General features: G+C 41.4%; 1 protein-coding gene across 1 annotated transcript in view; it reads left to right on the top strand.

Annotated features, from left to right (window-relative positions):
- GPR137B (G protein-coupled receptor 137B) overlaps nucleotides 1–12,984 on the top strand; it is a 92,101-nt gene that overhangs the window by 24,138 nt on the left and 54,979 nt on the right. Inside the window, 1 exon segment of the mRNA XM_007958207.2 lies at nucleotides 3,519–3,568. Coding sequence (XP_007956398.2) covers nucleotides 3,519–3,568 — 50 coding nt within the window.

Genomic DNA, 12,984 nt, shown 5'->3' with positions numbered 1-12,984 from the left:
TCTAAACTGTTTCTGCTTCTGTTAAAACAATTAAGTCAAATATTTCTAGGTATAATGCTTAAGGCACTTGACTGCTAACCAGAAGGCTGGCGGTTCAAACCCACCAGCCGCTCCTCGGAAGGAAGATGGGGCAATCTACTTCCGTAGTGATACTGCCCTGGAAACACAAGGAGTCGCTATGAGTCGGGTCTGACTCCTCAACATATAACAACAACAACAACAACAACTGTGTCATTGTAAAGGGTGGAGTGAGAGGTTGGGGGTCACTTAGAGGGCACGCGTGGGGGCAGAGTAGACCTTGGCCCACTTTAGGAGAGACACCGGAGCTGGGAAACAAATGTACCCTCCCATCTCCCCACTCCATCTTCCAGCTTCATCTCACCAGAAATAATCCCATACATCTATGGTTAATTGATTTTTAACAAAGGTACCAAGACTATTTAATGAACAAAGAACAATCTTTTCAACACATGGTACTGGGGAACTGTATCTTCACATGCAAAAGAATGAAAATTGGACCCCTGTTTCAGATCATGTACAAAAATAATTCAAAATGGATCAAAGACCTAAATGGAAGAGCTAAAACTATAAAATTCTTAGAAAAAAACAGGCATAAGTTTTCAATATCTTGGATTAAGCAATAATTTCATAACAACAAAAGCATAAGCAACAAAAAAAGTAAATAAATTGCATTTCATTGAGATAAAAAAAATACAAAAAAAACCTCATGCTTCAAAGAATACCATCAAAAAGGTGAAAATTCAACCCACAGAATGGGAGAAAATTTTTGTAAATCATGTATCTGATAAAGGACTTCTACTGAGAATGTGGAAAGAACTCCTAAAACTCATTAATAAAAGTCAAATAAACCAATTAAAAATGAGCAAAATACCTGAATAAGATATTTCTCCAAAGAAAATATACAAATGGCCAATAAACTCATGAAAAGATGTTCAACACAATTAACCATTAGAGAAAAGCAAATCTTAAAAAGTAGCATGGCTAGAATAAAAAAAAGATAGTTAATAACAAGTGTTGATGAGGATATAGAGAAATTGGAACCCTCATACATTGCTAGTGGAAATGTAAAGTGGTCCAAACACTTTGGAAAACACTCTGGTAGTTCCTCAAACCATTAAACATACAGTTAACATATGATCCAGCCAATTCAATTCCACTATTAGGTGTATGAGAGAAATGATAGCACATGTTCACACAAAAATTTGAACATAAATGTTCATAGCAGCATTATTCGTAATAGTCAAAAAAATAAAAACAACCAAATGTCTATCAACTGTGAATGGATAAATAAATGTGGTATAACTATACAATGGAATATTATCCTGTCATAAAAAGGAATGAAGTACTGATTCATGTAGCACAGAAAAACCTTGAAAACTTTATGCTGAGTGAATGGAACCAGCCACAAAGGATGTACTCCATTAATGCTTCCAATGTCCTGTTTCTAGCCTGTCATTGTCCTTTCTCTTTACCCACTTGAATAATTAGCACTTCAAATGCAACAGAACTATGATAGCACCTTTCCCTCACACTGCCTCCTGGTGCTGGAGGACTTAGGAAATACCATCAGTGAGGCCGGAAACCATTCTACCACAATTTACCATCTGTGCTCTGAGGAGAGTCACATATAGTAGAAAGGGTGTGGGAGGGGAGAATAATAGGCACCTCCCCCTGCTGGCTTTCACCAGGTTTCCATTGATTTATATTACCTATTTTATTTGGTGGGTGGAGTCCTGATGGCACAAGGGTTAAGTGCTCCCCTGCTGACCAAAATGTTAGCAGTTTGAACTCACCAGCCACACACTGCAGGAGAAAGATGTGGCAGTCCGCTTCTGTAAAGATTACAGCCCTGGAAACTCGATGGGGCAGTTATACTGTGCCCTATACTCTCTGTGAGTTCAAAGTGATTCAGTGGCAATGGGTTTGGTATTTTGGTTTTGAGTTAGATTTTATGAGGAAGATTTTATTTAAGATTGAAAATAAGGGCTCTAAAGTAGTTCCTCTGGTAGCGTAGTGCCTAAAGCACTTAACTGCTAACCAGAAGGCTGGCAGTTCAAACCCACTCCTCGGAAGGAAGGTTGGGCAATCTACTTCTGAAATTAGACCAAATGTGGGTCCCCGCCCAATGCACAGTCAGGCCAAAACAGTTTACACACTGAGTGATTAAGAGGAGAGAAAAATATTTATTGTAAAATGGCAATGCTAGGAGACAGGGGCCATACCCAAATCTGACTTGCTGAATGGCAGTCGGGTTACAGTTTTCAGGTCTGTCCTGGAGGAAGTGCAGCCAGAATGCTCCTTGGAGGTGAGAATAACCAGACTTCGTCTCACTTACTTTGGTCATGTTGTCAGAAGGGACCATTCCCTAGAGAAGGATGTCATGCTTGGTAAGGTAGAGGGTCAATGAAAGAGAGGAAGGCCCTCAATGAGGTGGATTGACACAGTGGTGGCAGCGATGGGCTCAAATGTAGCAAGAATCATGGATCTGGCTCATGACCGGATAGTGTTTTGTTCTGTGCATAGGGTCGCTATGAGTTGGAGACAACTCAATGGCACTTAACAACAAGAGCAACAAGAAAAGCCTTATGCTTACTTCCATAAACTAATCAATGAAAGCCTATTGATCACAAGAGAAGGTGGTGTGATGGACTCAAAAATGGCAATGATCATGAAAATGGTGCAGGACCAAGAAATGTTTTGTCTCTGTTGTACATGAGGTGACCATGAGTTGGAGTTGACTGAAAGCAGCTAACAACAAGAGTGAATTGACCTTGATCATTCCATACTCTCTCATGTAGTCACTTTGTGACCAGAAGCTCCATGCACAAGATGGGCAGCGAGGGGCCAAGAAACGAGACCAGCTGACATGCCCACCTTGTGGCTGAACCCATAACTTGCAAAACAGTTCCTTATGCTCTGAACTTTCTGGCTGCTTCTCTTGTATTTCTGTATGTGTCTCCTTCTGACCTTCTCAGAGGCTCCACAGGCTGTCTAGCACCACAGTGTATGGGCATTTAGCAGTTGTGCAGGCATTAGAAACCTGGAAGAACTCCAACACAGTATTTGTCCTGTAGAACACACTCAAGGTTAATATTTCTATACACCAAAATTTATTTGAGTATTTTAAATATGCTGCAAAATTTGAGGCACGGGTAGATGAACACTTAAGTTCAAATAACATTAATATGGTATCAGTGAGAATTCTATCAAAGTGTGAAGGAAAGCTGTTCCTCTCTCAGAGAAGAGGAACTCAAGCAAGAATCTTAAATGAAGTACTTGACAGTAGTAGACCAGTAATACCTTTACGTTTAAAATTGTATGTACAGCATAAAAAATGTTTAGCTTCACATACTTTCTTACAAAATGTGTGCTTTCAATTTCAGAAAACGTGTCTGTTGCTTTTGTGTAAAGACGAAGGAGAATCCCAAGTGATAATATTCATTTGTTGATGTCAGCATACTGTAGAGCCAATCTAACTTGCTTTTCTGTCATTGCAGGTGATTTTCAAAGCAAAGTCAAAATATTCCCCAGAATTACTCAAATATCGGTAAGTATTCTAGGCATTTCTGTCTGTGGTGAAGGTGAAAGTAGTCACACATTAGCCCTGTTAGCACACATCATTCCTCTAGTGATGGAGTGATGGCTGGGAGGTGCATGGAGCAACCCTGCTGAGTGAGTATTTGGTCACAAGTATCATATCAGTTGTCCATGAGAGTCAACTTATTTAAACATTACTGGTGGTGTAGTGCCTAAGGTATTTGACTGCTAACCAGAAGGCCGGTGGTTCAAATCCACAAGCCACTCCTCAGAAGGAAAGTTGCGCAGTTTACATCCATAGTGGTACCTCCTGGAAAACCCAAGGAGACATTGCTGTGAGTCAGATCTGACTCAATGGCAGTGAGTTTATTTTTTATGTTTTTGAACTTGATATTGGGAGCTCTGGTGGTGTAGTGTCTAAGGCATTTGACTGCTAATCAGGAGGCTGACAGTTCAAACCCACCAGCCACTCCTTGGAAGGAAGATTGGGCAATCTACTTCCTTAGAAGTACTGCCTCAAAAACCCAAGGAGCGGTCGCTATGAGTCGGAAATGACTCAATATTTGACTGTTGCTTTGTTTATAAATAAGAGCCCTGTACCTTTCATAGCTCTGGTGGCATAGTGCCTAAGGCATTTGACTGCTAACCAGAAGGCTGGTGGTTCAAACGCACCAGCCACTCCTTGGAAGGAAGGTTTGGCATCTACTTCTGTAGTGATATCGCCTCAGAAACCCAAGGAGGGGTCACTAGGAGTCAGCTCCAACTTGATGGCAGTGAGTTTGGTTTGGTTTGGTTTACCTTCCATAGCCAGGAGAAAGTAGACAAGAATAAAATAAATGTGGATTACACATAAATGATTCTGAAGGCACTTGTGAAATAAAGAGCCCTTCACAGAAGGGTGATTGGTACCAACGGTTAACACACATGGCTGATAACCAAAAGGTTGGAGGTTTTAGTCCACCAAGAGGCACCTCAGAAGAAAGGCCTGTTGATCTGCTTCCATCAAAATAGCCATTGAAACTCTGTGGAGCACAGTTCTACTCTGACACACATAGGGTTGTCATGAGTTTCAATAGGCTCTATGGCAACCAGTTATTTAGCAGAAGGAAGACACGTTCTCTGAAAATGTCAGTGTGTGATCAGTTTCCTCCTCACCCCATCCCACTCTTTGAGTGGTTGTACAGTTGGTGGGACCCCAGGCCATGGCCTGTTAAGCCTTGTTGTTCCTCCAGCTCTGCCCTCCTCCTGACTTGCCTGACACACCTTGTTTCTAGCTGCAGACTGCTGTTAGGCTCTTTATTTCCTAGAACACCACAGTTACAAGTTGTGCTATAGAGAGTTGCTCTATAGAGAGTTACTTCTTGTTGTTAATTGCTGGCAAGCAGGCTCTCACTTATGATGTCCCCATGTACAACGAAATGAAACAGTATCTACTCCTGCACCATCTTCATGATTATTGGCATGTTTGAGTCCATTGTTTCAGCCATCATGGCAATCTGTCTCATTGAGGGTTTCCCTCATTTCTGCTGACCCTTTACTTTACCAAACATGATGTCCTTTGTTAGTGTTTGGTCTTTCCTGATGACATGTCCAAAAATAAGCAAGCTGAAGTCTTTCCATATTTGCTTCTAAAGGACATTCTTTGAATGTGTATTCCTTCAAAGACTGATTTGTTTCTTTTACTGGTAGTCCATCGTATATTTAATAACTTGATACACGGGTATTTATTAACCATCCAACTAGCAAATATATTTTTGACCATTTAATATTCAGGAACTGTGAGGCAAAAATGTAATCTGTGCCCTTGAGAAGTACTCACTATGTTTGAAAAGATGTCCTACAGAATTCAAAAACTCACAGAATAAGGTAGAGCTGTATACGAAAGTGTTCAATAGCATGAATAGTGCCTACTATGGGCCCCTGTGGGCTGTGGGAATTATGAGAACTTTGTGGAAGGAGTAAGGCTCATGCTAGGATATATAGGAGTCTGGAAGGGGGCCCCTTAAATTACATGTTAAATTGTATGTGAAGAGGTAGACACCCATGTTTTTCCTATAGAAAAATTTATAGCTGTCCCTAAATTTTCAAAGAAGTATGTGATTCTTTAAAAGTGAAGCTTAAAGAATGGTCAGATTTGGTGAGAAGGAGAAAGAGTGAAAAGCCCTATAGAAGGGGCACAAGGTGCAGCATCAGCCAAGGTTCTGGAGTCTCTGCTGCCACTGGCAACCATCTCTGCAAAGGTGACTTTCCAATTACCTTTTTGTATCAAAATGAAAAATACTTACTTTATTATTTAAAAATATGTGAAAATGCATATATATATATATATATATATATATATATATATATATATATATATAATCCTAAATTAATAAAAATACTGTATTAAAAATTTTGAAAGTGTATATTTTAATCCCCATTTCATATCTAAGAAACTACACTTGAGAAACTTTCTTGGAAAGTCAGAAACGTTATGTGACAGTGCTTAGGCCAGTATACAAGTAATGCAAAGTCCTGTGTTTATTTTTCATTAGATCTTACTATATCCCTTTACTATTTGCAGAACCAGATCAGATCAGACCAGTTGATTTGTGTTGATTCTGTCTCCATGTGTGTCAGAGTAGAATTGTGCTCCATAGAATTTTCAAAGGCTGTAACCTTTTGGAAGTAGATTGCCAGGACTTTTGCCTGAGGCACCTCTGGGTGGGTTTGAACTTTTTGTTTAGCAGCCAAGTGCTTACCATTTGCAACCCCAAGGTACTCCATAAATTTTAAAGGGAGAAGACTGATTCACCATATTTCCTCCAATCTATTCAACTGGAACTTGAGTGTCCATGAAAATATGATGTTGATCCTAAGAAGGACAATTTAAATTCCAGGTAGATGATTCCTTCTCTTTGATGACAAGATATTTAGCTTTTCCTCTGCTTCAGTTGTTGTTATCCATCCCCTTGACCAGAACTACGGATCAGCTGTGAGGACTGGGGAACTGGAAGCAAAGAATGATTGAAGACTGGGGTGGGGTAAGAATATTCTTATTGGATCATGGAGATCACTTTATTTTGGAACTAATGGATTGAGGCTGACTGTAATGAATTGTGTCCCCCAGATTATGTGTTAGAATTCTAACCCCTATAACTGTGAATATAATGTAATGAAAGGTAACCACCTTCTAAAATGCAACCTAATGTTATGTTAATGAAGCCATACCAGTGAAGGGTGTGTCCTAAACCTAATCACTTCTGTGTTATAAAAAAAGAGCAGATTAGACACAGAAGCTAGCACAAATGTGGAAGACAGATGTCATGGGAGGCTCTCTAAGAACAAAGGAAGGCCCAGGGCTACAGACAAGGAATGAACGTGAAATTGGACCAAACGTGGGTCCCTGCCCAGTGTACAGTCAGGCCAAAACAGTTTACACACTGAGCAATTAAGAGGAGAGAAAATTATTTATTGCAAAGCAGCAATGCAAGGAGACAGGGGTCTGTACCCAGATCTGACTCCCTAAACCCAGATCGAGTTACAGTTTTGTAAGTTTCAGGAGAGGGGGTTATACATATTCATAAAAACTTCAGGAATTTGGGCACGCATTAGCTAAATATTCACTGAAATTGCCTTTGCCTCAGTTTAAAGGAACTTTAATGCAGTGCACTTGTACACTGGATGAGTCACACCAGCTTCCTGTCATCAGCTGATTGGGGCTTAGGCAGAGGGGAGAATGTAAATTCTCAGCAACTTTGTTCCTGTTTGTCTCACTGAGCATGTCCTTGGACCAAGGTTAATTTTCAAGTTGTCTTCTGAGACATATTAACGTGCTTATCACCTGTTTCTAGGGGAAATAGCATGAAAAGAATGTGTAAATTGACTTTTCATTCCATTCAGTTCTTAAGGAATTGAGTTACTATATTTGCTTGTCTGTCTCCAACCAGGGTCCTATCTGTCTTAACCAGGGTGGGGGAATAGTTGAGCTTTCATCCTATTCAGTTCTTAAGGAACTGAGTTATCATGTTTCCTTATCTGTCTTCAACTGGGGATTCAGGCTGAACTTTGACTCTACTCGATTTCAATCTCCCCTTTGAATGGTTACTGTTCCACATTCTTGGGGACTGGGGCAATGACTCATTCTAGTTACTTCCTGCTGACCGGGGATGAAGATGGTGGAATTCAATCCTTGATTAGTAAATCTCTTGTAGATTAGACCGCTCTTGGAATTTTCTGGCCATAGTCCAGGAAGAAGAGCCTAGGAGTGACTGTAGAGTAGCCTGTAATTTTGGGGGCTTGAAGACAGACAAGTAGTTAGATGGACATTGAATAAAACAACAATAAAGAGTGTTAATGTTAATATGAGGAGCGTTTTAACAAATAAGGATCTCAGCCACCCTAAATTGAGTAACCAAGAGGTGAGCCAAGAAAAGTCTATCCCAAAGGGGGTTAAATTATGTCATATAGTTTCCCTGTCCTGTTGCAATTTACAAATGGTGTGATGAATAGCCTGTTGATCTTGTTCTATCTGTCCTGATGCATTAACTAATGAGCAACAGGTGGCATGGATGTATATACATACCCCTCCATTTGCTACTAGCATAAGGTCCAGGGCTGCCCAATTCTGAAACACAATAGTCTGGATACAAGTTATTTTATTTTGGAGTGCAGAAGTTATATCAGAAGTCAAGTTAGCTACTGACTCTAAGAAAACAGAAACATTCTGAACAAACTGGTATAAAATATGGAAGTCATGATAATTTTTTCCGACACCCATCCTAGGAATTAAAATTTGTTGGGCCTTTTCCCAAGCACTCCAAGTTAGATCAGGTGGGCTGCGTTGGTGTCGGTAGCTAGGATGGGCAGAATGCAAAACTTTTCTAATGGCAGGAAATGCATTCTGGCCAGATCCATCCTAGAGTGCAGGTGCCTTCATGATTAACTGGCCAAGGGCCTTGGGGATATTCAGGACTGAGTATCCCCTGTGTCCAGCAAAAATTCAATGGGCTGTTTTCCCACAGTTATTGCTACCCAGGGCTCCTGGAGGGAGATAGGAATTTTCCCAGTCTACAATGGAGCCCCTTGGCCTCCATCATTGTTGATCACTGTCAGCTGTGCTTACCATCTGCTGGGCCTCCTTTGGTTGGTTTTGGAGGGCTTGTTCTAGGCAATCCCTATTCCAGTACCCATCCTTCCTTCAGTAAGCACACTCTTGAGGCCCAGCTTTGTTGGTTGGCCTCCTTGGGGAGGAGCTTTATTTGCTCCCTTTCTGATCATTGGGGACCCATGGGGACTTACCCATTAGGATTGACTTCGTGACGGGCCTCCCAGGGCAGCAGCCAACAGGGCAGCCTGTTGCTCTGTGTCTCTTTGCTTCTGCTTTTGCTTCTCCTGCTCTTGGTCTCGATTATTATAGACCTTGAAAGCAACCTGTACAAGTTGAGAAGTTTTCATACCCAGTCCCCCTCCTAATTTTTTGAATTTGCTCCATGTATCAGGGTGCTCTGGCTTATAAAATTCAAGTTGACATTACAAGCGTTCTGAGGGTCATCTGGGTCAGTGTCAGTATGTTGGTGGTTGGCCTCACACACCTGTTCAAGGAAAGCAGAGGGATTTTCCCTGGGGCCTTATTGTACTTCCTGAATTTTGTGAGCATCAATCTGCTTGGGGCCTCCTTCTGAAGCCCTACAATAATGCATTCTTTCGTATGGGCCAACTTAGCTCTGTCTAAGCCAGTTGGAACCTGCCATAATGGGTATTGCCCTCATGGACCTGGATTAAACCCCTGGCCAAATTGTATACCACTCCGAGTGTGTGCTGAGGAGACCATTTCCTGAGGGGCACCTGCTTCCTGAGGGGCATCCAGGGTACTATCAGATAAAGGGGGATATAACACCACCAGAGTTTTAGGAAGTTCTGAATTTAAAACTTCTCTAGGTTTCTTCAGAATCCTGAAGGACACCTTTAAAATCCACTTTCCCTTTAGGCCATACAGCCATCAACCAACACTGTTTCTGTAAACCCTTATTTTGAAATAAAGCCACAAATAATTCTAGGTAAAGTATTTTACCACTTTTGTCCTTTTGGCAAAACAAATCCAATTGCATAATAATATCATAGTTCAAACTCTTATTCTCTGGCCATCTATCCCCAGACTCGAGCTAATATTGGGGCCAGACAGTGTTACAGCAATATAGTAATTTTTTCTTTTTTATATGCTCAAAGCCAAAATTAGCCCAGTTTTTCAGGATACAGCCAAGGGGACTGCATTGTGGTATAGAACCTTGGTTATCCATTTTCCAGTCACACCTTGCATTCATTCTTGCTTGAAACTTTTGTGCCAGCGCCATGCACCCACACTCTCACCCACACACAACAGATCAAACTAGAGCCAGACCAGAACAAAGTAAAGGATCAGTAAAGGATCACTAAGAAACAGGTGGGCTATGGAGGAATCTCGATTAAAACTTCATCTCTCAAGCACACACAACCAGAAACAGACCAGACTATAAATCTTTAAAAGACACCTGGGCTGCAGAGATGTCTTAGCCAAGGCTTCCAACCTCCCAGTTCCGCTCTCTAGCTGCAGAGATGTCTTAGCCAAAGCTTCCAACCTCCCAGAGGCATATGTTGTTTCTTTTCATGTCATCCCATATAACCCTTAGGTTCTCTTCATTTCTCTTAAATCTTTGTTCTGATTTTTCTTCATACAGGCTGGTGTCCAGGGATTTATCTTCTAGTTGGGAATTGTGTTCTTCAGCCACTTCTATACTATTCTTTTGTGTTATCACTGTGTTGTGTAATTCTGTAATTTTGGTATTCATCTTCTGCATTTCTAACTGCTGTTTTTGTATGAGTTCTGATTGTGTATTAATCTTGTTCTTTTGTTCTTGAATGGTTTTCCTGAGTTTTTCCAGGGTACTATCTGTTTTCTCCTTGATTCTGTTTGGGGTTTCCTTAAGCGGTTGTAGAGTTCTATAAACATACCTTCTAAATTCCTTCTCTGATAATTCTATTGCCTCCTCTTCCTCCATGTTTAATGAGAATTTTGTTTGGGATTTTACTTCTAATGTCTCATCCTATTTTTTTTTGTTGTTGTTGTTTGTTTGATTTGAGGTTGGCTGTCTTTTCCCAGACATTTTGAAGTTGTCTTTTAACTGTTAGTTATGTGTTGATTTGTTTTGTGATTTAATATTTTTGCAAAGGTGAAGCTGGTGTATTTTTTTTTTTTTTGGTTATTAATTCAGGTGTGCTGGGTTTCTCTGCAGTTTTCTTTGTGATGATGGTATCACAATAAAAGTAGGTGCTGAAGGTAGATCCGTGGAGTGGGCACAAGTCCTTCAGTGCATTTGTTACTGGACCAAATGCGGGTCCCTGCCCAGTGCATAGTCAGGCCAAAACAGTTTACACACAAGATTGAGAGGAGAGAAAATTATTTATTGCAAAGTCGCAATGCAAGGAGTAAGAGGTAGTTTAGTACCCAGATCTAACTCCCTGAAATGCCAAAACACAGTTTTTGTAGGTTTCAGGAGAGGGGGTTGTGCATATTCACAAAAGGTTGAGGAATTTGGGGCATGAACATGAAATGGGTGACTGATAGCTGGATGAGTCACACTTGTTTCCTGTTATCAGCTAGTAGGGGCTTGGCAGAGGGGAGAGGATCCACAACTAACTTTTGTTCCCTTATGTCTGTGGGCCAGAGTTAATTTACAAGTTGTTTTTAAGATACTTTTAGCAAGTCTATCATCTGCAGGAAGGAATGTTTTCCATTCAGTTCTTTAAGGAACTGAATACTCATCTGTCCCATGGGAAAATAGTTGGGGGTAATTTAGTTTACTTATCTATTCCCATCTGGGTGCCAGGGTGGGGGAAATAGTTTTTACTTAACTTGGTTTCACATTCTCTTCACTGCTCCAGGGAGCCCTTCTGATGCCCCATCTTGCTGGCCAGTCAGCACTCAACAGGGCAGGTTCACCTGATTTTATTCTTTCTGGGTAATTGCACTGCCCTTTTCTCCTTTCTAATCCTACTTCCCTGAGTTTGACATACTCTGACTTAGTGAGCTGTTCAGAGCACCAGAATGCCCCTTCAAACTGCTGCACCTAGTTTTTCAGGTATTAAGATGCTAGGGGGACCCTAACGTGTGTTTCTATAGGCAAGATGCTGTCTTCCCCTCCTCTTTTTCATTTTATTATTTAAATGTTTTTTATCGCACATTGTTCTCCCACTTTGTCCAGGATCTCCTACATACATCCCCGTCTGAGTGGTTGATAGTGGTAGCCGGGCACCATCTAGATCTTCTGGTCTCATAGTTGTATGACTGCTTCCTAAAAGAGCAGGGAGGCACCATCTTCTGACAGCCTCTAACTGCACAAGAGAAAGACAGAATTACCATCAATAGCCCAAGGCCTATTCCTATGAGGCCAGACATGCTGCTTCCCTCCAGCCCTTTCACCAACCCTTACACCAATCATTCCTTCCACAGCGCTTACCACCTTTCTGCTGGGTTTGATAATTCACTGCAGTAGCTGCACAGAACTCACAGATTATGGGGTTTATTAGGGAAGCAACAGGCTATAATTCAATTTCAGGAAAAATGCTCAGTCTCTCTCAGCCTACCATCTCTCAGCCAGTAGTCTCTCACAGTCTCTCTCCCAGCAGTGCATGTCCCTCAGTGTCTCACTCAGTAATGTGTGTCTCTTGCATCTCTTTCCCAGCAGTATGTGTCTCTCAAGAGTGCATATCTCTCTCAGCAGCACGTCCTTCTCAGCCAGCAGTCAGAGAGACTTCTGCTTCTAGGAGGCCTCCTTTTGAGCCCGGCAGAGTGGCCAAACTAGCCAATCATAACATCAGAATTATAAGCACCTGAGAGAGAGCATGAACCTCCCAGAACATTGCTCTCTGCTACTCCCAACAGAAATACCCCAGGTGGACAACTTTAATGATCAGGAACCACTCAGTTGCTCAGGGCAAATTCCACCATGGAATTCACAAAGACTTATGGCTAGAAAAGCCATATCAGGTAATTTACTACACTTCAGGCCACCCCCTGGCTTTTCTAGCCTTTATCCCTTTTATACATCAAAAATTCACATCCCCTTCACCATCAGTTTTAGAAGAACCACATCCCTGAAAACATGTAAGCCAGCCACTTCATGCCTTTATCTCCCCCCATTTTAAATAGCCAATTTCTAATTTGCCCATCCCTATCAAACCAGTACTCTGAGGAGACAAGCATGGTCCTTTATCTCTGGAGAATCTTCTGTCTGCTTGGAAACTTAAGGCATCTGGATCCATAAACAAGCAAAACCCAGCCCAGGGCAAGCCATCAAATTGCAGCAACTTAACACCAGCTCAGTGTCAAACATCTTCCTCTTCATTTGGTCAGGTTCTGGTCAGCTCAGCCCTAGCCATCCCAGCTAGGTCATGGGTACCAGCTGCCAA

This window comes from Orycteropus afer, unplaced genomic scaffold (assembly GCF_000298275.1).
Source record: "Orycteropus afer afer isolate SDZICR_OR568_19922 unplaced genomic scaffold, OryAfe1.0 scaffold00877, whole genome shotgun sequence".
NCBI classification, from domain to species: Eukaryota; Metazoa; Chordata; class Mammalia; order Tubulidentata; family Orycteropodidae; genus Orycteropus; species Orycteropus afer.
The sequence above is the reverse complement of the archived record's forward strand: the minus strand, read 5'-3'. Positions and strand labels throughout refer to the sequence as shown.